Source organism: Mustelus asterias, chromosome 2 (assembly GCF_964213995.1).
Source record: "Mustelus asterias chromosome 2, sMusAst1.hap1.1, whole genome shotgun sequence".
In the NCBI taxonomy this organism is placed as follows: Eukaryota; Metazoa; Chordata; class Chondrichthyes; order Carcharhiniformes; family Triakidae; genus Mustelus; species Mustelus asterias.
In genome coordinates, this window is record NC_135802.1 from 23,738,347 (window position 1) to 23,766,070 (window position 27,724).

The following is a 27,724-nucleotide window of genomic DNA, read 5'->3' on the forward strand; positions in this document are numbered from 1 at the left end:
CCTTGAATAAATTCAAGGACCCAACCACCATTGCTTTCTGGGGTAGATAATTCCACAGAGTAAGAACCGTCAGAGTAGAAAATTCTCCTCAGCCCTATCTTAAAAGGGAGACCTCTTATTCTTAAACTTTGTCTCCTATTTCTAGTCCCCTCACAAGGTATCCCAGCCTAGCAAGTCTCCTCAGGATCGTGCATACTTCAATCAGACCACCTCTCATTCTTCTAAACTCCAATGGGTATAGACCCAGCCTGTTCAAGCTTTCTTCAAAAGATAAGCCGTTCATCCCAGGAATGAGTGGCATGAACCTTTTCTGAACTGTTTCTAATGCTTTATATGTCCTTTTTCCAATCAGGTGACCGAAGCTGCACACAGTATTCCAGATGTGGTCTCACCAAGTCCCTGTACAGCTGCAGTAAAACTTCCCCACTTTTGTATTCCATTCCCCTTGCAATAAGCAATAATCATTTGCTTTTCTAATTACTTGCTGTACTTGCATGCAACTTTTTGTAATTCATGCCAAACATCCAGATCCCTCTACCACAGAAAGTCGATTGATCGGAAATGGGGGTGTGGGGATTGAGGGTGCAGTGGGGAGTAAGGAGTATTGTTACCTAGGAGTTAGATCTGGTTTTAATCCTTCTAACTATTCTGCTAAGTGAATTGGAACAATCTGAAGTCTCTGCCTCAAGCTCAGACCCCAGACACAGGGTTATCACCAACATTGAAACTTCCTGGGCAATTCCCATACAGTGTGTGGACACTTGCAAGGGGTCCCCAGTGGATCTTCTGGCATAAGATCATCCAGAGACCGAAGATCAGGGCCAGTATGAGCAGGTGTGGGCCATACAATCCATTCAGCCTGCTCCATCATTGGTCCCCTCAACATTAGCAGTTACTAGTTGCACTCTTTTGAACAAATATTTGAAGTGCAAATTACTTTACACTTCCTCTACCTTCCACCTTGCTGCCCAGTAACTTAACCTGTCTGTGTCTCTTTCTAAGCTCTGTGCACTCCTCACAGCTTCAAATCTCACCGAGCGTTGCATCATCAGTAAACTCTTACATTACTCTTTGTTTCTTCATTCAAGTCAATAATAGCTGAGGCCCAGCAGTAATCCACCAGTTACAGCCAAACCCTTTGGTTCTTCAAAGAAATCAGCAAAAGGTTACTCGCAAAGAAGGAAAAACTGTCTGAGAAAAAACTAGCAAGAAATATAACAATAAAAGCTTGAACAAATACATTTTTAAAAATAGTTAATGCAAACATTGGTACTTTAGAGGATGAAACTTACTAACTTTGTCCCATGTGGGACCAGGGGAACTATGGGCAGCAAGACTCCGCCACTAGCCCCAGTCCTTCTCAATTTCTTTTGCTGCAGCCCCAGTGGTGTCCCACTCATGAAGGTCCTCCTTAAAAGTACTCCAGTTTGTCTTCTTTAGCCAGCCCCATCTTTTTCCATCTGGTGGTGTCCTGCCAATCTGTCGTTTCTGCATTACAATGTCCTGCAGGCACACCTGACCAGTTCTCAGGGGTACTTCTTCATTAGTGATGTATATCTTCATGTGGTGCCTATGTAGACATTGCTGGTGAAAGATATCCAATTTACGTGACACCTTTACTGTTCTCATCTATGTCTCGCTAGCATAGACTGCAGTTGATACTACAGTGGACATTTGGAGTCACAGCTACATGGCCGTGGTGATAGTGCTAGTTGCCTAGACCATGTGGAGCTACTGGAAGACTGAAGCTGCTTTGCTGATTCTTGTGCAGACACCGATTTTTGCATGACCCTCACTGGAAATGTTCCTTCTGAGGTAGGGGAAGTGGTTGATGCCCTCCATGTTCTGTTGTCCAACAGTGAATTGGGGTACTTGTTGCCGTCCAGTCATCACTGACTCGGTCTTTGTGCAATTGATTTGGAGACCAATCAGGTGTTCATATCTTGGAGTGCATGCAACTCTTCAGCCAACAGGGCAATGTCGTTTGCCAAATCCACGTCTGCCAACCCATGGTACTTCCACGCAAAGAAATGACAGAGGTTTTGAACAGGTACTTTGGTATCCACTTTTAGAGTAGAAGACATAAAAGCATGCCAAAGATAGTAGAAAATCAAAAGGAAAAAAGGAAAGGAGGAACATAAAACCATCACTATCCAGAGCAAGGAGATGTACTTCACCCTAGCACTAGATAGACAATTCAACGTTGGAGCTCCCGGTCATAGCTGCAAAGGACAGTATCTATTCCCTTGACTATACTGTCTCCTATCACTAACACACATTCCTGTTTGATCCCCTCCCAACCACCCCTCGCATTTGAATGGCACCCTGCATCATGGTGTCATTATCCTTTTGCAGTCTCTGTTCCCATCCACAAACTTAATTAGTACTGCATATCTGTTGGTCGAAGGCTCCGCCATCACTGATGCTGGATTTCTTTCCTGCTCGAGTGGCAGTCACAGACTCCTGCTCCTGACCACTGACCAAATGTAGTTCTAACCTTAACCAAGAAAGTGTGACTGCTTCCTGGAACAAAGAGTCCAGGTAACTTGCCCCTCCATGATGTCCTACTATATCTGAAACTCAGAAATCAGCCCAGCAACTGTGAGCCGAAGTTGCTCAAGCCACAAACATTTACCACAGATACAACTGTCCATAACTGCAACGCATTCCATAGAATGCATGTTGCAGTTACAAGATACCACCAGCCCTGACATATCTGACTAACCTTATTTAATTTATTATTTAGTCATTAATTAATTAGCTGAAGTAAAAGGCAGATGAAAGAGCATTCACCAGCAACTGAACATAAAACAAAAGATAAAAAGCAACTCCTTCCTCCCCCTGCACCAAATTTCCACTTGCACTAAATTCCCAACTTGGCACTCAGTTCGCGAAAGATTGTTCTCAGATCACTCCGTGCTCCCCACTCTAAGTTAGCCTAATGCTGGATTAGGTCTTCAGCTGTATCTAAAAGGCGTGTCCTTTAGAAACAGTTGCTTGCGATTAAATATAATTGCAGCTTTTGTTAATGGAAAAGTCAAACGTGTAGGAATTTCCAAAGGAGTCAGTCCTCTTTGATCTACAGTGAAAACAATAGCCTTCTCAACCATAACTGGGGCCAAAACTTGAGGAACCTATGTCAGTGCACTGATTTTAATTCATCAAGAGTCGAGGCTTACCGTCTTAGCATCAATTTCAATTCATGTGCATTCAATACAGGTGAAACTATTCCATTGAGTTCTCTTACAAAAAAATTAAAAATAATTATTTAAAACAAAGACATACCTTCTTTGATCCAGCAAATCCTTCAGATTCCAAGAAAAAATAGGCAAAAGGCATCAGCACAAACAGGGAAAGGTTGGAGAACAGGGATACAAGGTTCCACAGTCCTAAAGTAGAAATGACCAAAAATATTTTACATAAATAAGGGAATATGCAATAGGCTTAAATGAGAAAACAATGATGTGCTTATGCACTGAAGTGTTTTAAAGCAATTACATCAGTTACACTATACATCATTAATTCACTTCTTCAGAGTAAAAAGCACATACAAACGCACAAGACAATGAAAGTGATAAAACTAGAATCAAATTTAGAACTTAAACTATTTTGTCAATTCGCAAGTTTGCATCTTAAATTTTTTTAAGCAATGAGATTTAATGATACTTAATTTTGATGTTACAAGAAAATATGAGTTTCTTTGCATTGACATGTGCTAAGACCTACAGGCTGTAACAGCAATCTGGATTTACACTTTTAGCAGTACATCATTATCACCTAGTGATAAAGATTCTACGCACATGTACACTATCAACCATAAATTGTTGACAATACAGATAGGGGAACAGACTCTCTCTAAAAGGTAAAAGTTAAACTGTAAAAAAAAACAGCACTCCTAATCTTCATTCAATGTAAAGCAGACATTGTGTGAGATTCACCCTTCGAGGAATCTCAAACTCTAATGTTCAAGCCAGCCATAGCTCTGTTGGTAGAACACTCACCTCTGAATCACAGTATTCCACGTTTAAGTCCCACTCCAGCACACAAAAAAAAAATCAAGACTGACACTCAATGCAATATCAAACAAGCATTGCATTGTCAGAAGTGCCGTCTTTCAGATGAGACATTAAACGGAGGCCCCATCTGCCAGCTCAGGTGTCTAAGATGCCATGGTACTACTTCGAAGAAGAACAAGGGAGATATCCCAGCTGCCCTGGAAAATTTTATCCCTCAATTGGCATCACAAAGAAACAGACTATCTGGTCATTGTTGGAGTTTGATGAGTGCCATGTTCCCTACATTACAACAATGACTGCGCTTCTAAAAGCAACATTTCAGTGACTGTAAAGTGCTTTGAGACGTCCAGTAGCTGTAAAAGGCACTATATAAACAGAAACCCCTATTTTTTATTCTAATTGATTTTCTAGGGCAAAGTACTAGTCACTGGAAGAAGCTTCCAATATTGCAAATTCATAACACATCACAAAACCTCTTACCAGAAGTTGTCTATGGTAGTAATCAGATTATTGAGTAAAGGATTTGAAGTAACTCACCACCTGATTTCCCAAAGTCTGTCCACCCTCTACAATGATGTGGAGATGCCGGCGTTGGACTGGGGTAAACACAGTAAGAGTTTTAACAACACCAGGTTAAAGTCCAACAGGTTTATTTGGGAGCAAATGCCATTAGCTTTCGGAGCTCTGCTCCTTCATCAGATGGAGTGGATATCTGCTCTCGAACAGGGCATACAGAGACACAAAATCAAGTTACAGAATACTGATTAGAATGCGAATCTTTACAGCTAATCAGGTCTTAAAGATACAGACAATGTGAGTGGAGGGAGCATTTGGCACAGGTACCTACTCTTGCAACTCGGCCAACGTTGTCTACCTGATACGCTGCAGGAAACGATGTCCCGAGGCATGGTACATTGGGGAAACCATGCAGACGCTACGACAACGGATGAATGAACACCGCTCGACAATCACCAGACAAGACTGTCCTCTTCCTGTGGGGGAGCACTTCAGCGGTCACGGGCATTCAGCCTCTGATCTTCGGGTAAGCGTTCTCCAAGGCAGCCTTCACAACACACGACAGCGCAGAGTCGCTGGGCAGAAACTGATAGCCAAGTTCCGCACACATGAGGACAGCCTAAACCGGGATCTTGGGTTCATGTCACACTATCGGTAACCCCCACAGCTTGCCTCCTGGACTTGCAGAATCTCTCTGGCTGTCCTGTCTGGAGACAATACACATTTCTTTAACCTGTGCCTACATTGTCTGTATCTTTAAGACCCGATTAGCTGTAAAGATTCGCATTCTAATCAGTATTCTGTAACTTGATTTTGTGTCTCTGTATGCCCTGTTTGAGAGCAGATATCCACTCCATCTGACGAAGGAGCAGGGCTCCGAAAGCTAATGGCATTTGCTACCAAATAAACCTGTTGAACTTTAACCTGTTGTTAAAACTCTTACTGTGTTCACCCTCTACAAGCCATAGATCAAGAGCGAGATGGAATCCTCTCCCCTTGCCTGGATGAGTGCAGCTCCAGCAACACAAGTAGCTTGACATCATCCAACATAAATCAGCCCACTTGATTGGCACCCCATCCACAAACACTCAGTCTCTCCACCACCAATGTACATTGGCAGCCGTGTGTACCTTCTACAAGAACACTGCAAGAACTCACAAACAGTCCTTCAACAGCAGCTTCCAAACCGACGGCCGCGACCATTCATAAACGCAAGGGCAGCAGACACACGAGAACACCACCACCTGCAAGTTCTCCTCTAAGCCTCTCGCCATCCTGACTTGAAAATATATCATTCGTTCACTGTCACTGGGTCAAAATCCTGGAACTCCCTAACAGCACTATGGGTGTACCTACACCACATGGCCTTAAAAAAGGCAGCTCACCACCACTTTCTTGAGGACAGTTATAGGTGGGCAATAAATGCTGGCTGAGCCAGTGATACCCACATCTCACGAACAAAAAATCAAAGACTAAACAGAAAGGTTTGCCAAAAACTGGAATTAATCTATAAAGTGGATCAAATTGCTGATGAGGGCTACAATCATTTCATAATTTCCAAAACTGTTTACAGACCTAGGGAAGTTAAAGACCAAGTACCAATCATCCTCCGAGCTGATGCTGAACCAATTTGCCTCTTTCCACCTAGGAAAGTCCCTCACCGACTCTTGGTTAAAGTCAATGATAAAATTGAAAAGATACAATAGCATAGGGTTATCTCACTGCTCATCATGTCAATAAAATGGTGTTCAGGAATGGTTATTGCCCCAAAGCCAAACACCCGATGAAAAGCAGCATGGATTTAACTCAACTAAACAAATCAGTGAAATAAGATCCATCCAACAGCCTCAGCAGATGAGAGTCTTGCCAATTTAGGTGAGAGGACTCTATTCACCAAAATAAATACAAACCCTGGATTTTAGCACTTTCCTCTGGACAAAGAATCTAGATTGGTGTTATACAAGTGGCCAGCATTCAGTCATTATTACTTCATTAGATTATCATTCAGAATCGTGCCAACTCTACAAATTTTCCAGAGAACAATGTCCGATGCTCCAGAAGGCTTGGAAGGAGTAATATGCTGAATGGACATCATACATTCCAAGTCTTACAGGACGTGGGCTTAACATTGAATGAAAAATACAAGTTTGCCAAACATCTGATCAAGTTTCTAGATCACTTAGTTCAAGGTGGAATCTCAGTTGATCCACAAGAAATGAAAGCAAGCGGAGAATTTCCACAAACATGAAACATAACTGAGCTTCCAAGATTCCTTGGGTTGGTCAACCAAGTCGGCAAGTTCCTACCAATTTAGCATCGGTCGGTGAGCCCTTGGGACAGTTATTGGAGGGGGGTCAACAGTGGTGCCAGAACTACTGTCGAAAGGATTAAACAACTTTTAATCTCTTCTGTATTCTTGGCAATTTATGACCCGGGGGGGGGGGGGGGGGGGGGGTAGGGTACATTTCAAGTGCAGAGAGACAGCAATCGTAGATGAGTCTACTATGCCTCTACTAACTAACACAAATAAAACAATGATACACCACGATAGAAAAAGAAGCTTTGGCACAATGTAGGCGTGTGAAACATTTTCAGACTGTTTTGGGATTGTGCTTTGTAATTGAAACAAACCATTAGCCACGAGTCACCCTTCTGAGCAGAAAGAAATTGCACAGATGTCGCCCAGAATACAGCAGTTCGGATTAAGATTGAGATACAACTCCATTACAGAGCACGTGCAACGCAAGCATCAAACAACAGCAGACAGACCGCACGAATAACATCAGAAAGAACCAAACAAGAGCATTTCCACTTTGTCAAAGAGGTTGAAGCATATTTATCACTCAGCAGCTCCTGCAAAATAGTTGCAGGAAAGGAAACAAACCCAGCAATGTGATGAAGAATAACTCCAAGTCCGAGAATATTGTCTGGGAGAATGACCACTAATCTGACACTCCAGCAGTACTTTGAACAGCAGAAGTGCCTCAATCATTGATGACAGTTAAACCAAGAGAGCTTTGGCTTGATATTCCTCAAAGACTTCACCAAGGAATGGACTTCAACCCGGATAAGTGTGTGGTGATCCATTTTGGCAGATCCAATGGGATGAAGCAGCAATATAATATGAAGGGTACCATTCTTAGCAGTGTAGAGGATCAGAAGGACCTTGGGGTCCGGGTCCATAGGACTCTTAAATCGGCCTCGCAGGTGGAGGATGCGGTCAAGAAGGCGTACGGCGTACTGGCCTTCATTAATCGAGGGATTGAGTTTAGGAGTCGGGAGATAATGCTGCAGCTTTATAGGACCCTGGTTAGACCCCACTTGGAGTACTGCGCGCAGTTCTGGTCACCTCATTACAGGAAAGATGTTGAAGCCATTGAAAGGGTGCAGAGGAGATTTACAAGGATGTTGCCTGGATTGGGGGGCATGCCTTATGAGGATAGGTTGAGGGAGCTTGGTCTCTTCTCCCTGGAGAGACGAAGGATGAGAGGTGACCTGATAGAGGTTTACAAGATGTTGAGAGGTCTGGATAGGGTAGACTCTCAGAGGCTATTTCCAAGGGCTGAAATGGTTGCTACGAGAGGACACAGGTTTAAGGTGCTGGGGGGTAGGTACAGAGGAGATGTCAGGGGTAAGTTTTTCACTCAGAGGGTGGTGGGTGAGTGGAATCGGCTGACGTCGGTGGTGGTGGAGGCAAACTCGTTGGGGTCTTTTAAGAGACTTCTGGATGAGTACATGGGATTTAATGGGATTGAGGGCTATAGATAGGCCTAGAGGTGGGGATGTGATCGGCGCAACCTGTGGGCCGAAGGGCCTGTTTGTGCTGTGGCTTTCTATGTTCTATGTTCTATGAATCTAGAAATTATAAAATGTCACGCGAGAGCCCAGTAATCAAATCAGTCTGGTAGTCATACATTACTTGCTCCACAGAAGAAATCATTTCTAACCACCATACTTGAGCCATAAACAACCAAGAACAAAAAGAACCACTATTATATTCCACTTTTCCATCAAGGCCATGGAAACGCTTGGGAATGCACTTATTTAAATTTAGTGGGGAAAATCTTCCTTATGGTCACTGCTTACTATTCAAGTAAACAGATTGCAGAGTATCGCAGCAGAAACAGTCATCCAATCCCTCAATGGAACTTATGCAACACAGACCATCTCTGACATCTTAGTATCCCAATAATGGGCCCCAATTTTCTAATAAGCTGTCCACAATTTCACAAACTAATAAAAGAACATAAGAACTAGGAGCAGGAGTAGGCCATCTGGCCCCTCGAGCCTGCTCCGCCATTCAATAAGATCATGGCTGATCTTTTTGTGGACTCAGCTCCACTTACCCGCCCGCTCACCATAACCCTTAATTCCTTTACTGTTCAAAAATTTATCTATCCTTGCCTTAAACACATTCAATGAGGTAGCCTCAACTGCTTCACTGGGCAGGGAATTCCACAGATTCACAACCCTTTTTGTGAAGTTCCTCCTCAACTCAGTCCTAAATCTGCTTCCCTTATTTTGAGGCTATACCCGCTAATTCTAGTTTCACCCGCCAGTGGAAACAACTTCCCTGCTTCGATCTTATCTATTCCCTTCATAATCTTATGTTTCTATAAGATCTCCCCTCATACTTCTGAATTCCAAAGAGTATAGCCCGTTTATTCAGTCTCTCCTCATAAGCCAACTCTCTCAACTCTGGAATCAACCTCGTGAATCTCCTCTGTACCCACTCCAGTGCCAGTATATCCTTTCTCAAGTAAGGAGACCAAAGCTGTATACAGTACTCCAGGTGTGGCCTCACCGGCACCTGATACAGCTGCAACATAATCTCACTGTTTTTAAACTCCATCCCTCTAGCAATGAAGGACAAAATTATATTTGCCTTCTTAATTACCTGCTGCACCTGCAAACCAACTCCTTGAGATTCCTGCACAAGGACACCCAGGTCCCTCTGCACAGCAACATGCTGCAATTTTTTACCATTTAAATAAGAGTCCATTTTGCTGTTATTCCTCCCAAAATGGATGACCTCATATTTACCAACATTGTACTCCATCTGCCAGACCCTCGCTCACTCACTTAGACAATCTATATCCCTTTACAGACTTTCAGCGTCCTCTGCACACTTTGCTCTTCCACCCATCTTAGTGTCATCTGCGAATTTTGACACACTACACTTGGCCCCCAACTCATCTATGTAAATCGTAAACAATTGCGGTCCCAACACTGATCCCTGAGGCACTAGTCACTGATCGCCAACCAGAAAAACACCCATTTACCCCCACTCTTTGCTTTCTGTTAGTTAACCAATTCTCTATCCATGCTAATACATTACCCGTAACACCGTGCACCTTTATCTTATGCAGCAGTCTTTGGTGCGGCACCTTGTCAAATGCCTTCTGGAAATCCAGATACACCACATCCACAGGTTCCCCATTGTCCACTGCACATGTAATGTTCTCAAAGAATTCCACCAAATTAGCCAAACATGACCTTCCCTTCATGAACCCATGCTGCGTCTTACCAATGGGACAATTTATATCCAGATGTCTCGCTATTTCTTCCTTGATGATAGATTCAAGCATTTTCCCGACTACAGAAGTTAAGCTAACCGGCCTATAGTAACCTGCCTTTTGTCTACCTCCTTTTTCAAACAGATGCTGTTTAAATAGAATGATGGCTCCATTCATGGAACCAGTTCACCTTACTACCCTCAAGGTGAATGGAGAAATTGAGAGTGGGGTACGAACCATCACGGATATATTGAAGAAATAGAAAGACCTTAATTTAGCTCCTGAATTAGCGAACCTCATCACTAGAAAATGGTCTCTCGTTATTTGCATTATGAATGGGTAGCAGATTGAGCACACAGTTTCGATCTCTAGAACAAAAGCTCAAACTCAATGTCACCACGAATGACCATGGGAGGGCAAACAGCATGAGGAAGAACAGAGAAGTAACCTGGCTCAGAACTTTAATAGCAGGCATAGAGCACACGGGTTACCAGTGCTGAAGCCCAGGAAAAGAGTATGGGGCCAACAGAAAGATGGCACCATCATTGAAAAAACTCCACACCCAAGATCGGGTTGAGACAGATCAGGAAATCACAGTTTCTTAATATCCTTGGAGAGAAAGCCAATCTAAGCTTACTACTCAGATCCAAAGAAGAAGAAAGACTTAGTACTAGCTCTACAGCCAGAGGAGAAGAGCACTCGCACCAACAGAAGGGCGAGCAGAGTATCCTTGATCTCTAAAAAGATTAGAATGAGATCAGGGAGGTTGGTTAAGGCAGCTCAGCAGCCTGTGAAGTCTGAGACTTTGTTGCGGCAGGTGGGGGTTGGTTTTAGAATGATGTGAATATGACAGGGATAAAAACCTGAGGCAGGGGAGAAAATACAGTGTAAAGGATTAACATCAGGAGCAGACATTATACTGATACAATAACAATGTCAGATCACATGACTGAGGAATTAAAAAGATAAGCTTCAACCTCTTGCACAGGTCCAAATGTGTAAACACTAAACAAAGAGTAGTGGTTTTGAGAAACTACAGATTCAAGCAACATACTTTGGAAGAATGGACAGTTCCCAAAAGCCCTATCTCAACTTGACCACACAAAATAGGAACATGGAATTAGGAGCAGAAGTAGGCGAATTCAGTCCTTTGAATGGTGGAGCAGGCTCAACCAGATCATGGCTGATCTATCCTTGGTCTCAAATCCACCTCCCCATCTGTTCCCCAAATAAATAATATATCTATCTAAAGAGTGCTGGTCTATTGCAACAGTGTACGGAAGATGCAATCTGTAGAACAAAGGTTTGCACATTCAAACATTTAACTTACATTTTTAAAATGTACTGCAGCTCAATTGGTCCCTACAATGGTTTTTCAGGCTGCCTTAATGGATGCAGTAAATCCTCACTTATACTTACCTCCAATGCAGTACTTACAGATTGACCAGGCTCCTTCTAGTGGCAGAGGTTGGCCGGTGCGAGTAGCAGCTGAAGATCCAGGACTATCTGCACCAATCAACTTCTGCCACGAGGGGGATTCCAGGACCTCAGTGCAAGTTGAGAGAGGAAGCCAGGGGCCAGAAGAGGAGCAGCTGAAGAACAGACCCTGGAGACAAAACAGCGAATGGAGGCCGGGAATCTGCAAGGCTGGGAACTTGGGGGGGGGGGGGGGGGGGAGATATACTACAGGAGAGTCATGTGAGCAGGCAGGCCACAGAAGTTGTCAGCTGTGGCGAACAATTTTAGAACATAGAACATAGAACAGTACAGCACAGAACAGGCCCTTCGGCCCACGATGTTTTGCTGAGCTTTATCTGAAACCAAGATCAAGCTATCCCACTCCCTATCATCCTGGTGTGCTCCATGTGCCTATCCAATAACCGCTTAAATGTTTCTAAAGTGTCTGACTCCACTATCACTGCAGGCAGTCCATTCCACACCCCAACCACTCTCTGCGTAAAGAACCTACCTCTGATATCCTTCCTATATCTCCCACCACGAACCCTATAGTTATGCCTCCTTGTAATAGCTCCATCCACCCGAGGAAATAGTCTTTGAACGTTCACTCTATCTATCCCCTTCATCATTTTATAAACCTCTATTAAGTCTCCCCTCAGCCTCCTCCGCTCCAGAGAGAACAGCCCTAGCTCCCTCAACCTTTCCTCATAAGACCTCCCTCCAAACCAGGCAGCATCCTGGTAAATCTCCTCTGCACTCTTTCCAGCGCTTCCACATCCTTCTTATAGTGAGGTGACCAGAACTGCACACAATATTCCAAATGTGGTCTCACCAAGGTCCTGTACAGTTGCAGCATAACCCCACGGCTCTTAAACTCCAACCCCCTGTTAATAAAAGCTAACACACTATAGGCCTTCTTCACAGCTCTATCCACTTGAGTGGCAACTTTTAGAGATCTGTGGATATGGACCCCAAGATCTCTCTGTTCCTCCAGTCTTCAGAACCCTACCTTTGACCCTGTAATCCACATTTAAATTAGTCCTACCAAAATGAATCACCTCACATTTATCAGGGTTAAACTCCATTTGCCATTTTTCAGCCCAGCTTTGCATCCTATCTATGTCTCTTTGCAGCCTACAACAGCCCTCCACCTCATCCACTACTCCACCAATCTTGGTGTCATCAGCAAATTTACTGATCCACCCTTCAGCCCCCTCCTCTAAGTCATTAATAAAAATCACAAAGAGCAGAGGACCAAGCACTGATCCCTGTGGCACTCCGCTAGCAACCTGCCTCCAGTCCAAAAATTTTCCATCCACCACCACCCTCTGTCTTCGATCAGATAGCCAGTTACCTATCCAATCTGCCAACTTTCCCTCTATCCCACACCTCCTTACTTTCATCATAAGCCGACCATGGGGGACCTTATCAAACGCCTTACTAAAATCCATGTATATGACATCAACTGCCCTACCTTCATCAACACACTTAGTTACCTCCTCAAAAAATTCAATCAAATTTGTGAGGCACGACTTGCCCTTCACGAATCCGTGCTGACTATCCCGGATTAATCCGCATCTTTCTAAATGGTCGTAAATCCCATCCCTAAGGACCTTTTCCATCAATTTACCAACCACCGAAGTAAGACTAACCGGTCTATAATTACCAGGGTCATTTCTATTCCCTTTCTTAAACAGATGAACAACATTCGCCACTCTCCAGTCCTCTGGCACCATCCCCGTGTACAGTAAGGACCCAAAGATCAAAGCCAAAGACTCTGCAATCTCATCCCTTGCCTCCCAAAGAATCCTAGGATACATTTCATCAGGCCCAGGGGACTTATCGATCTTCAGTTTATTCAAAACTGCCAGGACATCCTCCCTCCGAACATCTATTTCCTCCAGCCTATTAGCCTGTATAACCTTCTCTTCCTCAAAAACATGGCCCCTCTCCTTGGTGAACACTGAAGAAAAGTATTCATTCATCACCTCGCCTATCTCTACTGACTCCATACACAAGTTCCCACTACTGTCCTTGACCAGCCCTAACCTCACCCTGGTCGTTCTTTTATTCCTCACATAAGAGTAAAAAGCCTTGGGGTTTTCCTTGATCTGACCCGCCAAGGACTTCTCGTGTCCCCTCCTAGCTCTCCTAAGCCCCTTTTTCAGCTCATTCCTTGCTAACTTGTAACCCTCAATCGAGCCATCTGAACCTTGTTTCCTCATCCCGACATAAGCTTCCCTCTTCCTTTTCACAAGACATTCCACCTCTTTCGTGAACCATGGTTCCCTCACTCGGCCATTTCCTCCCTGCCTGACAGGGACATACCTATCAAGGACACCCAGTATTTGTTCCTTGAAAAAGTTCCACTTTTCATTAGTGCCTTTCCCTAACAGTTTCTGTTCCCATCTTATGCTCCCTAATTCTTGCCTAATCGCATCATAATTACCTCTCCCCAATTGTAAACCTTGCCCTGCCGTACGGCCCTATCCCTCTCCATTGCAATAACAAAAGACACCGAATTTTAAAGTGAATATGACAACTTTATGAATTATGTTCAAGCAAAACAACGTTAAATGAGTTGACATTAGCGGGGACTTACTGTATTACAGAAACTGAGCCATCCTGTAAAACACTTAATAAATGAGGTCATATAAACATGAATTGCATTTTCTAAGCTTCAATATACCGTCAGCTAAATTTTCCATTAATTTTCCTCAGGTTATGACTAAAGAAAACTTCATAAATAAAAACCGTGTTGATAGCATTCGGCTGCACAATGTTACCTGTTCAACCCTATGCTATTTTAAATGTAGAAGAACTGATGGAAGCTAATGCGCTGTATTCATTAACAGTTGATGCAGAGATCATGAACTTCATATAAATGTAACGTTGTGTGAAAAAATCTTATTTTGAAGAGTCTGTGTTACAAAGCTTTGGAAGAAAGTAAAGATTATTTTAGAAATCCATAAAGAAAAAAATGAAAGAACCCAAATAGTGGCAGTACTTATGTCTACAATTATTCATCAAAAAAGACAAAGATTGAGGGGGGAGGGGAGATGGGGACATGAAGGAAGAATAAGTATTTGATTTGTAATTCATCATTGTGACAAACAAGCCTTTGAATAACGTTTTACATCATTAAAACAACGACTCATAAAGTGTCTTTGACAAAGAAACAGCAAGGAAATCACTGCCATACCAAAGAAAAAGGTGACTAAAAGATGGGTTTTAAGGTGGGAAGAGAGGAAGAATAGTTCGGAAGATAGGAATTAGGAACGAGAGAAGGCAATTCAGCCCTTCGTGCCCGCTCCACTCTTCTATATGATCACAGCTGATCGCCATCACATCCCAACTCCACTTCCCTCCCTTTGCCCCATAGCCCTTTATCCCACTTTTGATCAAATATTTATCTCTTTATTGAATCCATCGATTGATTCTGCATCCACGGCACTCTGGGGCAGTGAGTTCCATAAATTCACAACCCTCAGAGAAGTAGCTTCTCCTTATCTCGGTTTTGTACCTCCCCTCTTTTACTCTACAACTATGACCTCTTGTCCTAGACTGTTCTAAAAGAGGGGGACATTTGGCTAACATTTAATTTTACAATCCCATTGAATATTTTGTATACCTCAAACAAATCCCCCCCCTCATTCTTCTGTACTCCAGCGAGTACAAGCCCAAGCTACTCAACCACTCCTCATACAACAGCCCCTTCAAACCTGGAATCAATCTAGTGAACCTCTTCTGAAACGTCTCCAGTGCCACCATATCCTTCCTCAAAGATGGTGACCAAAACTGAACACAGTACTCCAAGTGTGGTCTCACCAATGCCTTATACAATGGTAACAACACTTCTCTACTTTTATACTCTGGACCCTTTGCAATGAATGCCAAGATTCCATTTGCCTGCCTTATAACATTTTGCACCTGCATACCCACTTTGAGACTCATGCACAAGGACACCCAGATCCCTCTGCACAGACACCTTTAAATCTGTTTCCCATTTGAATAGTAATTTGCCCTTTCATTTTTCGGATCAAAATGGATAACCTTGCATTTGTCCACATTAAACTCCATCTGCCAGATTCTGGCCCATTCCCCTAACCTGTCAATATCCATTTGTAAACTTTTTACCTCTTCACCACAGCCTGCTTTCCCACCTATTTTCATGTCATCAGCAAAAGTTCATTATGTCCCTGCTTGTAGTTCATTGATGCAGATTGTAAATAGTTGTGTTCCGAGAACCGAACCCTACAGGACCCCAGTTTAAGGAGAGAATTTCAAAGAACAGGATTTAGACAGGACAGCTGCCAAAGATGTGCCAAAGGAAGGGTCCGATACACGGCCAGAATCAGAAGGATGGAGGGGTTTGATGAGATTGTACAATGTCACTTGTTTTAAAGCCACAAAATGAAATGGGTTCATCAGCAGTTCAGCAGGAAGATCAAGAAAGACAATAACTGTGCTGAAATTAAATACTATCTATTGCCTGCGATCTATAAATATGATCTTTTTTTATCCAATCTAGAATAACCCTAAACTTCTGCTTCAGAATATTCTGTGCGATATTAAACAACATTTTAAAGAATTTAGGCCTAGAAATTGAGGACTTGATGATACTGTAACATAGCAACTTGGGCAGGCAGGTTGGTATTTGGAGTGGGAAATATTTCTACCAGGTCTCTGTCCTTTTTCCTCAATCCAGAAATTCTATCTGAAGCGAGCCCACATCCCCTCCATCTCATGATATTATTCCACCAGCTCCTCCTCCGATACCTTTGACTCAAAGTGCATCTGCATGAAGGGGTAAAATCCTGATAAAAATGGGGACCAAAAAGCTGAAATTACCAGATTTTGATTTGATTCATTAGTCACATGTATTGGGATACAGTGAAAAGTATTGTTAATGGTGCGCTATACACACAAAACATACCGTTCATAGAGTACATGGGGAGAAGGTGCAGAATGTAATGTTTATAGTCATAGCTAGGGTGTAAAAAAAGATCAACTTAATACAAGGTAGGCCCATTCAAAAGTCTGATGGCAGCAGGGAAGAAGCTGTTCTCGAGTCAGTTGGGCTTTCAGACTTCTGTATCTTTTTTTCCCCCAACAGAAGAAGGTGGAAGAGCATATGTCTGGAGTGTGTGGGGTTCTTGATTATACTGGGCTGCTTTTTTGAGGCAGCGGTAAGTGTAGATGGAGTCAATGGATGGGAGGCTGGTTTGCGTCATGAACTGGGCTATGTTCACAATTTGTAGTTTCTTGTAGTCTTGGTCAAGAGTAATCAATCACTTTGAGAAAGAGGCAACTTTCCCAACTCTTTAAGGTAGCACCAAAGAGCACTTCAGGAATTCCTGATCCTTTACTGTGAGGTTCTCAAGTGGCACCAGCATTGGCACAGGTCCCCTATTTCAACAACACTGATCCCAATTTGCATTGGGGTAACAGATGCAGCAGACTAGTTTTCAGGTGTCACATTCCACGGCACTGACACCAGGAGAAGGTGATTCAAGATAATTCACACCCGTGTATTAACAATGATTCTTAATTTCACATTCACATTTCAAACGTGGGTTACTGTCTAATCAGAACTTGGAGAAAGCTGTGAAAATGACAAGAAAGGACAATGAATTTTGGTATTTTTGTGCACTCCCGCCATCTGCTGGTTTTTTTGGTACAAGGCAGAATATTGACTAAAAAAATCACTGTTTATACAGTCTTCCACCAGTCACATTACTTTTCCAAATATTACAATGGGATATTTAATCTCAATCAGGTTTTAGAACTCATTTCAAGCATTACTTTTCATTAAATTATGCTTATGGGTAGTTTTCTCTAAATAAAGAAATTTTATCAAAAATAAATAAATTAAGCAGATTTCATGGCAAATGGAGTATTTGTTTACTTTGAGCATGTAAATGAACTTGTGACATTAAGAGTTCAGATCCAGATCAGATTGCTGAATTGAAATTCTGACCAGTCCAAGGCCTACCAGTGTTCTACATGATAGAGTTTGGGCATTAAAGTACGATAACGTATTAACCAACAGCGATAATTTGATCTTAATTTAGCATTCCTCAGGGAGATCTTACCTAAAGAATGGAACTGCTCTTGTTGTACCCATTTTTTTAAAAAGTGAGCAGAAAGACGCCAAGAATTATCGGCCAGTCAGTTTGACTTGCCACACTAATTGACGGCACCTTGGGTTGTAGAGACTTTTGAAAGGACGTGGTCTTATTGGAGGCAAATGGTTTGGCTTCATCCTTGGGTGCTCATGTGCTACATACTTGGATTTTTGGAAGATGCAACTGCTATAGCTGACAGAAGCCAATGGTGTAATGCAATTTACTTGGATTTTTCAAATGCCTTTAATTCAGTGCCACATATGCAGTTATTGAACAAGTCATCAGCATTGGGGAGTAAAGGCAAATTTTACCAGTGGATAAAATTATTTTTGTTTGTCACTGATGGTGGGCAATTATGAAATCCAACACATGTGACTTATAGTAATTACACTGATGGCCAGATTCAGCACAGTACAGTTTTGAAATTTTCAGAGATGATTTGGAGTTGGGGACCAAGTGTAGTGTGTCAAAATTCGCAGATGACACCAAGATGAGTGGCAGAGCAAAGTGTACAGAGGATGCTGAAAGTCTGCAAAGGGATATAGATAGTCTAAGTGAATGGGCGAGGGTCTGGCAGATGGAGTACAATGTTGGTAAATGTGAAGTCATCCATTTTGATAAGAGTAACAGCAAAATGGACTATTATTTAAATAATTTAAAAAATTGCAGCAAAGGGGCCTAGGTATCCTTGTGCAAGAATCACAAGGAGTTGGTTTGCAGGTGCAGCAGGTAATTAAGAAGGCAAATTGAATTTTGCTAGAGGGATGGAGTTTAAAAACAGCAAGGTTATGTTGCAGCTGTGTAGGGTGCTGGTGAGGCCACACCTGGAGTAGTGTGTGCAGTTTTGGTCTTGAGAAAGGATATACTGGCACTGGAGGGGGTGCAGACGAGATTCATTAAGTTGATTCTGGAGTTGAGAGGGTCACTTATGAGGAGAGACGGAGTAGACTGGGGCTTTACACATTGGAATTCAGAAGAATGAGGACTGGCGGGTGAAACTAGAATTAGGGGGCATAGCCTCAAAATAAGGGAAGCAGACTGAGTTGAGGAGGAACTTCTTCACACAAAGGGTTGTGAATCTCTGGAAATCCCTACCCAGTGAAGCAGTTGAGGCTACCTCATTGAATGTTTTTAAGGCAAGGATAGATACATTTTTGAACAGTAAAGGCGTTAAGGGTTATGGGAGCGGGCAGGTAAGTGGAGCTGAGTCCACGAAAAGATCAGCCATGATCTTATTAAATGGCGGAGCAGGCTCGAGGAGCCAGATGGTCGACTCCTGCTCCTAGTTCTGATGACATTAAAATTTTTATTTGGAAGTTAAGAAAAATAATCCAGGGCTCTTGAACGCACATCTCTCGAGTGAACTCTCTACTATGGTGCAGTGGTCCAAGGAGTGGCAACTTACCTTTAATGTGGCAAAGTGCTGAACGCATCCTTGTTGAGTTGGGATGTTAGCAATGATCTTAAACCTTATAAGCAGCTGGTACATGCACATCTGGCGTATGCTCCCACAGTTTGGAATCCACACTTTCAGAGAGATATGCAGCTTAGAGAGTGCAGACATGCTACCAGGAAAATGGAAGTCATGAGGGGAATACCTAATGAGGAGCATTTAAGAATACTTGGCTTACAGTCTTTAAAGAGAAGATTTATTTTTGATTTAGTTGATGTCAATAAATTGATATGTGTCTTTAAGCCTGCAAAATTCTTCACTCGCAATTTACAGTATTTTGCGTGGTCATCAGTATAAACTACAGAATTTTTTCCCCACATAGAATTGCTGATACATGGAATGCTTTGCCCGACTTTGTTGTCAATGTTGAAAATGTAGTGACCTTTAGAAGAGTTGTCAGAAATAGTGTGAATTCTAGGTATGTACTGTCTATTGTTGTTGTTCATACTATGTGTACGTGCTTTGTACTGTATGGCAATAAAGATAAAATAAACAATAAAGGTTGCAGAACAGTTGGCCACGCAGAAACCAAAAGAAAAATATGGCATTGGTGCAAAATGTAATGCTCTGAACTTGTGGTAAAGGCAAATAGCATGGAGCACATGGAATTTAACTTTACATGGCAACTATGTAACACTTAACCAAGGAGCATCTGATGCTAACCATGGTACTGTATTTCAAATGACAAGTTCCATTTTTCAGCATCATCATCTCTGGCCATAAAGTACAAAACTCAGAAAACAAGAAGTGTTGAACTTTGAATAGATAATTCTGGTATTATAATTCCCGAGGACCTGGAGTTCAAAACAAGGTATATGACGAAAGCATGGAAGGCAGGTCGCTTGATGTAGGAGGAGCTGGGTGCAGCAAGGGGGGAGGGGGGGGGGGGGAGCAGGAAATTGGAGAAAAAAACTGAAGAATAGTATTTTTATGATCACACCTGGTACCTCACTAACATTGCATTTTGGTACAGTCAACAAAGTTTATTAATTGCATTTTTACTCTTGACAGATGCTTTCAAATATACAATATTCAGCAGCACCTTCATGGGATGAATGATAAGTATGCAACACTGGTTTACAAGACAAATACTTGAGATTACTTATTTCACAAGGTGGTAATTTATTGGATTTTTTTCATATTGCATCTATTATATTGACAGTTTAACAACTGGAGAAAATTCTGAACAAAGACATACTTGGATTGCAATTAAAGAGAAAAAAAACTAAGAATTGCATCAATATTGTGCTTTTAACATAGCTGATTCACTTTGCAAACCAACATCTAGACAAAGTAGGCAAAATTGGATGGGGTGTCCAAAGGCTTAAAGAGATGGGTTTTAAAGGGGATCTTACAAAAAGATGGAGAAGACAGAGAGAGATTGACGGAATAAAATCAGAAATGAACTAGTGACTAAAAGCAAAGTCATCTAAACAAATGGCAGAGGGAAAACAAAGTGAATGCGAAAGGAGCCAAGTCAGAGGTTCAAAATGAGGTGGTGCAAGTTATGGAGAGGGAGGGATAAAGGAAGAGAGATTTAGAAAGAATGAAAATGTTATATTTGGTGCACAATTAACACACACTAATTAGTAAAGACACATTATTAGGAATGAAGGATTAATGCGAAGCATGACATGAGCAGAAGTTTTTTGTATGAACTGGAGTTTGTAGGACAAAAAACCAGCATTTCAGTGAATCAAGTGTGGGGGTGACAAAGCATTGTTTGTGGCGGAAAGTCTAAAGCAGAGGAAGAGGCAGAAAATGTTACAGACTTGAAAAACTGGTCTTACAAATTCAAAGGACGTGGAGTGATAAACTCACCCCAGCTTCGTGCAAGGAAATACTGACAACAGTCCAAGAAACTCCCTGTATGAAGTCAGTGGAAAGAGCATTGCTTGTGGGAGTCTGTGATTGCTTCAGTCACCCCAGCATTTAGCTGGCAGAAAGCTGAGATTAATCACAGACTGAATGTCAGGCATGCAGTCTGACAGCGTAGAGAAGAAAGCGGATGGATCCAAATCAATGTTTATATACGTTTCATAAGATGAGGCCTCGTGGCTGAACCACCAAATAAACAAACCACCAGAAATCAGGATTTCAAGGTTTTTGAAAATCTTCTCCGAATTCTTGGTTGCACCACAAGGTGGAGTCCTACACATATTGTAACCTCCAGCAATCTATTCTGTAGCGCCAAGTTAGATTTACTTAAACACTGCCAATTAGAAGACTGATTCAGCAATTGTAGAGTTACTCAGTGATCAATCATTAAATTTTGCCAATGAGGAAGGAATATGGAGATTAAAAAATGGAAATTCTAACTGCGTAAGCAACTTTGACAAGTAAAAGAGGCAGGTTTACTCGTATTGTAACTTCCCAATAACAGCAATTTCAAGAAGCACTCCTAGTTCAAGCTTAAAACTAATAACTGGCACCCTGGAGATTGTTGCCCTGAGCACGTGAAAGCTGCATAATAAATGAAAAGACATTAAATGGCTACTTTGCATCAGTCTTCACGACTAATGATGCTGGGTTACAAATAATGCAACTTTGAATGCTAAAACCTAAAATTGATACACCTCTAATGTGATCATGGGATTTACTCGAGGGCTTTAAAGAACTTGAGGTGTGCTCTGACAGAGGAATGCTCACATATTTTAACAGCTTACTGAGCTGTGGGTTTGTTTCCATGCATTGGAAAGATGCCCATGCAGTGCCGGTATTCTAAATGGAATTAAGTCAGAACTAGCCAAAAATCAAGCATGTCATTTGAAGTATGGATATCGACAAGTCGCTAGAAGGAATCATGATAGATGCATTGCATGAACACCCGAGCAAAGGAGGGTTAAGAAATTTCAACATGGCCTCTAGGAAAGATCTTGCACACCAACTGAGCTGAATTGAGTGCGGACATGCATGTAGATTTGAAGAAAACATCCAAAAAACCCGATATCAAGAAACAGCTGAAGGCACAGAGCCACAACAGCATGTCAGCTGTAGGGTTGAAAATTTAGACTCAAAAACTAGCTGCACCTCTAGCCAAGCTGATCAGTACAGCTTCCTTACTTCTTTGTCGGTCCCTCAGGATCAAGGATGACTTGCTTTCATTCTGGTTGCATGAGTTCTGAGATAGTTAATAAACCCAAGGATTTGCAAACCCTGCCATATGTGGGACAGGTGTTGCTTAGAGGGCTGGGTAGATGAGTTTTCACAAGTTTATCCGCACTCGCCGGCATCTCCACTTCGACATCATGTCTTGCCCAGTAGAGCTGGTTTTGAGTGATTAATGTCTCGCTGAGTTTATTGGCTACATCACTGGCATCTACCTGACAATGTGGAAAACTGCAGTTATGACCTGTCCATAAAAAGCCGGGCAAATCCAATCCTATCAACGAGCTCCCGATCTGTCTACTTCTCAATCATGAGTGAAGTGATTAAAAGCGTCATAGACAATACTATCAAGCAGCATTTACTTTGCAGTATCCTGCTCACTCATGCTTCGCTTGGGATCTGCCTGAGCCACTCAGTTCCAGACTTCATTTAAGCCTTGGTCCAAATATGGACAAAAGAACGGAATTCTTAAGCTGAGGTGAGAATGCCTGCCCTTGACAGCAAGGGAGCATTTGACTGAATACAGCATCAAGGAACCCGAGCAAAATGGGAGGAGATGGAGATCAGTAGAAAATCTCTCCACTGTTTGGAGCCATATCTAGCACAAAGGAAGATGGTTGTGTTTGTTGAACTCTAATAAAATATAAGAAGCTAAACAACAAAGGCAAAGCAACCCACTTTATTGGCACCCCATCCTTCAACACACCTCCAGCACTGGCACACTATGGCAGCAATGTGTACCATCTACAATATGCATGCAGCAACTCACCAAGGCTTTCAAACACATGACATCCACCACCTAGAAGAACAAGGGCAGCAGAAACATGGGAACACCATCGCTTTCAAGTTGCACAGCACCTTGACTTAGAACTGTATCGCTGTTCCTTCATTGTCGCTGAATCAAAATCCTGGAACTCTCTCCTAGCAGCACTGTAGGTGTAAATAGACCGCACGGAATGCAGTGGTTCAGGAAGGCTGTCCACCACCACCACCACTTCGAGAGAAAATAAGGATTGGCAATTTCAAATCACACAAACAAAAAAAACCTGGAGAGTTCCCAAGAGTAGCCAGCATAACGACATATAGAAGCTAGAGAAGTATAGAGGCATGTGTTTCCCACCCAACATGATCTCCCAGAATTAAGATGGTTGACTTTGGGGGTCAAGAGAGGAATTTTGCCTGTTTTTTCCAAAATTGACTGACAGATTTCCCAGTGCCCACACCCCACTTCTTTCGCCTCCACTAGAAAATTATGTGGTTGTTTAAAGTTTATTTATTAGTGTCACAAGTAGGCTTACATTAACACTACAATGAAGTTACTGTGAAAATCCCTGAATCACCACACTCTGGTACCTGTTCGGGTACACCGAGGGAGAATTTAGCGTGGCCAATGCACTAACCAGCACATCTTTCGGACGGTGGGAGGAAACCAGAATAACCGGAGGAAACCCATGCAGACATAGGGAGAACGTGCAGACTCTGCACAGACAGTGACCCAAGCCAGGAATTGAACCCAGGTCCCTGGCGCTGTGAGGCAGCAGCGCTAACCATTGTGCCACCGTGCTGCCCACAACTTGCATACGTGCAGCATTGATAATGCTAGTATTATCCTGTTGGACTAGCTAGTCTTTATCTTTCCTTCCTTCTCAAAATAAAATGCATATGGAAGCATCACAATATTAGGCCAGTGCCATTAATAGCAATTAGTTATTAAGTCAATGTTCATTACCATGAACATGCACCCAAACAGAACCATTCCTGGAGGGGAATTTAGTTTTCAAACCAGCACACTGATGTGGATACGAGTTTACATACATTAAGATGTCTCCTATATAGGATGAATTTGAAACTGTCATTAATATAACTTGGATTTTTCAGATATTATGGGAAACCAAGTATACTAACCATGAATTAATGAACCATTCAGCCACTGTATGTAGTAATTTTGTGGAAAAGAAAGCAGGATCTCATTGCTGATGATTGAAAACGGCAACAGCAGGACAGCACCAGCTGAAACAGCCAAAGTAAATGTGCACAGATACAACCTGAAAAATATCAAAAACAAAAAAAAAAGACTTTACAAGCAACAACAAAAAAGAACATAAGTCACATACAACAGCCCCAAATGGTTACAACTTGCACAACACAACAGTTAAGGTTTCTATCCCCAGCCAATGTAAAATTAGCAGGCTGATCTTCGCAGCTCTCACACCACGCTACTTTTAATGGCAATTTAAAATGCTTTAAAACTTGCATAAAAGTTTGTTTTAATAATTCACAAGGTCACATCATGAAAAAACACAATCTTTGTATCTGGGAGGCATCAAACACAGCCAAGCTAAAATGATTATATTTCACACCCTCCGAATCCCAGTCCCAACATCATGCTGTCTCGCTTGAGGAAAAGGACTGTTCATTTTAAAGATATAGTTTTCCAGTATGTTTAACATTTGTATATGGACATATATTCCCCCTTTTGCTGATTTAAATGAAAAAGTTGCATTCAGGTTTTCATTAACATTGTCAATTTCAATTAAAGAACGTGTATCATATCTGACAAGAGTCTTGCGTATTCTTTCAATTGTTAGCTTGCTGATAAATGTTCAAGTTATGGAAAAAGTCCAAGGAATGAGACTAATTGGGATAGCTTTTTCAGAGAGCCAGAATAGGCATGTTGGGCCAAATCGTTGCACTCCAGAAAGTGGTGAGGAATAGAACTGAAATGAGTCTTCACATTTACTGAATTACACTTTCCAAAACTACACCCCCAACCCAACACCCAAAATGTTAGGCTGTGTCTATTTATATCTCTTTTGATCCGACCTGAAGATTGCCCATAATGAGGAGCTCAAAGAGGCACCACTAATAAATTTGAAACAAAACGTCCAACGAAAGCTAAATCAGATCAAATTGTCATTGTCAGGGGCAGTGATGCACTCCAGTCTCCTCCCCCATCCCCGAAGTGCACGGTCATGAAAGTCCTGAAGTGTGCCAGTGGACACCGCATGGTCCCTTCTCCAGGGACACCAGTGTACGGATATCGCCGTCGTAGAGAGGCAGGCAGTTATGTCAAATGGCTTAATGTGTAGTGAAACACCAATTCATGACCACTACAATATACAATTAATAGCTTTCCGCCTCTCTTCAAAGAAGAAAAAACAAAGTTAGCTTCCCATTTGTTCCACGAGGGTTGAAGAAACTGAAAATGAATCTTTTTTCAAGGCAGCAGACACCAATCCAACTTTGAGTCTCCCTGTCCTAGATCTGAACACAAGTTAGAACCAAGAGCCTAACCATATACGACATCTCGGCACAAACCATTTTTCATCTTTCTTATAAATTTCATCCAAGAATTTGAAGGTCCAAACTTTGATCAATATGAAACTGACAGGTATGCAGTATACAAAATACTTTACTTCTGATCATTGCTTGTTTCCCCTTCTTCCACTGGTCATATGGTTCAGACTCCATGAACATTAGAAGTAATCATACCCTGACAACTTATACTTGCTTTCTGCTATTTTTCACAACAGCTACTAAGATTGTAGTTTTCTGACTCAATTTTTTTCTTAGCTTACTGCCTTTACCTATAAGTGATCACTCTCTGCTGCCACATTGTACTCTGAAGGTTTGAACTTGAATAATACTTAACACACTTCTTTATTTATTTACAGAATTACACATAACAAGCATACACCTCCTAATCCATTGACTACAGGTTTCGTCTTCCTCTATATGCAAGGGTTCAGGTGAATCTCCAGTTAGTGTCCACAACCTGCCTAAGATTTGCTGCAAGATTCTACGATTTTACATAAAAGTCATAGCCCCAGCTGTGAATCAAAGGGAATGGGAAAGAACTGAAGTGTTAAGGAAGAAACCTTAGTGCCATGTTGTTATGGTTTTGTTTGGTTTTACTTCCTCGCTCCATAGTAGTAAATAAAGGTTACTGGAATGTTGGCCTTGATCTCTAGGGTGCTGGAATACAAAAATGAGAAAGTCTCGAAAAGCGATCTGTGGTATGGAATTCAATTCCAGGCACAAACCGCAGGGAAGGTACATTGGCATGGTAGTCCTACAATATCACTAAAATGTTATCAATACTAAAAAGTGTTAAATGAGAATACGTTTATAAAAGTGGCTTGTATTTGACAGCGTAGATACGGGGAAACCAATTTCTCTAGTGAGGGAATCTAGAACAAAAGGGCATATTCTTCAGGCCGTTTAAAAGTGATGCCAGGAAGCACCTTTAGAGCTTAGTGTAGTGGAAATCTAGGTAGGACTCTCTCCCAAAGAGCTGTGGATGCTTAGTCAAATTAAATTCTCAAGACTGAAACGGGTGTGTGTTTGTTGGGTATGGGCAATGTTACAGTTGATGAAATTGGAAGTGGGAAAGAGGGAATAAGGAAATTCTCAAGAAGCATGCTAAATTCTGGCCAGTTAAATGGGGTCAACCTTGTCTTAGAGGTAGGACTATTGCCCGAGTCAGCAGGCTGTGGCTCAAGTCTAACTCCACACTGGAATGTCTAGAGCTGCTTTCTTTACCTTGTATTAAGGGAGGAAATTACAGAGTATGGGGTATTGGCATATGAAGTTACAATCAGTAGCAAAGGGAGATGTGAATGTACAAGAGGCAAGAGTTCTGGACAGGAGGAAGCTAAATAAATTATGTTGAGCTTGCCATGGTGCATTTATATGATATATCCATTATGGTAAATAGCAAAATTCTTAAACACATCAGCACTTCTGTTCTATCATAGAATCATAGAAACCCTACAGTACAGAAAGAGGTCATTCGGCCCATCGAGTCTGCACCGACCACAATCCCACCCAGGCCCTACCCCCATATCCCTACATATTTTACCCGCTAATCCCTCTAATCTACGCATCCCAGGACACTAAGGGGCAATTTTTAGCATGGCCAATCAACCTAACCCGCACATCTTTGGACTGTGGGAGGAAACCGGAGCACCCGGAGGAAACCCACGCAGACACGAGGAGAATGTGCAAACTCCACACAGACAGTGACCCAAGCCGGGAATCAAACCCAGGTCCCTGGAGCTGTGAAGCAGCAGTGCTAACCACTGTGCTACCGTGCCGCCTTGCTCTATGACCTGCTTCAGGATGATCTGCAGATTTATTTGGGTTACATTAGTTGCTATTATCCCTGCCAACTTGGTTCAACACAGGTGAGTTGAAGGGCGGAGCTATCTGCTAAATCACAGAGCATCACTGAATGCAGTTGTGGTTGATCAAGTACACTTGAGCCCCACTTCCCAGCTAACGTAACAACGCGGCGGCAAAGGCAAGATCTGGAGAAACGACAGCAATTATTTTTTTGAAATACATACGAAATTCTGTTGACTATGGCATCTTCATCCTCATGATCATCTGTAAAATAAGAAGAAAAATGCACAAACATGACTTATACTGCACTAGAAAATTAGGAACAATAATCAAATTCATGTATTTTCTGTAGAAAATACATGAAATGCTGGAAACACTCAACCAGTCAGGCAGAATGTATAAAGA

At 42.1% G+C, this 27,724-nt stretch overlaps 1 protein-coding gene across 7 annotated transcripts in view; it reads right to left on the reverse strand.

Moving 5' to 3' along the window:
• Positions 1–27,724, reverse strand: part of lmbr1 (limb development membrane protein 1) — a 217,929-nt gene that overhangs the window by 155,229 nt on the left and 34,976 nt on the right. For 4 of the 7 annotated variants that reach the window (XR_013499892.1, XM_078232320.1, XM_078232309.1 and 1 more), the window contains 3 exons: positions 27,544–27,583; positions 24,101–24,240; positions 3,286–3,389 (listed from right to left, as the gene is read on the reverse strand). Coding sequence is in view for 6 of the 7 variants with exons in the window: in XM_078232320.1 (XP_078088446.1) it covers positions 3,286–3,389; positions 24,101–24,240; positions 27,544–27,583 (284 nt within the window). In the remaining variant the exon portion in view is untranslated. Of the gene's footprint in view, positions 1–1,292; positions 1,449–3,285; positions 3,390–22,964; positions 23,103–24,100; positions 24,241–27,543; positions 27,584–27,724 lie in introns of those variants that run through there. The other 3 variants (XM_078232347.1, XM_078232357.1, XM_078232328.1) reach the window with 3 other exon arrangements.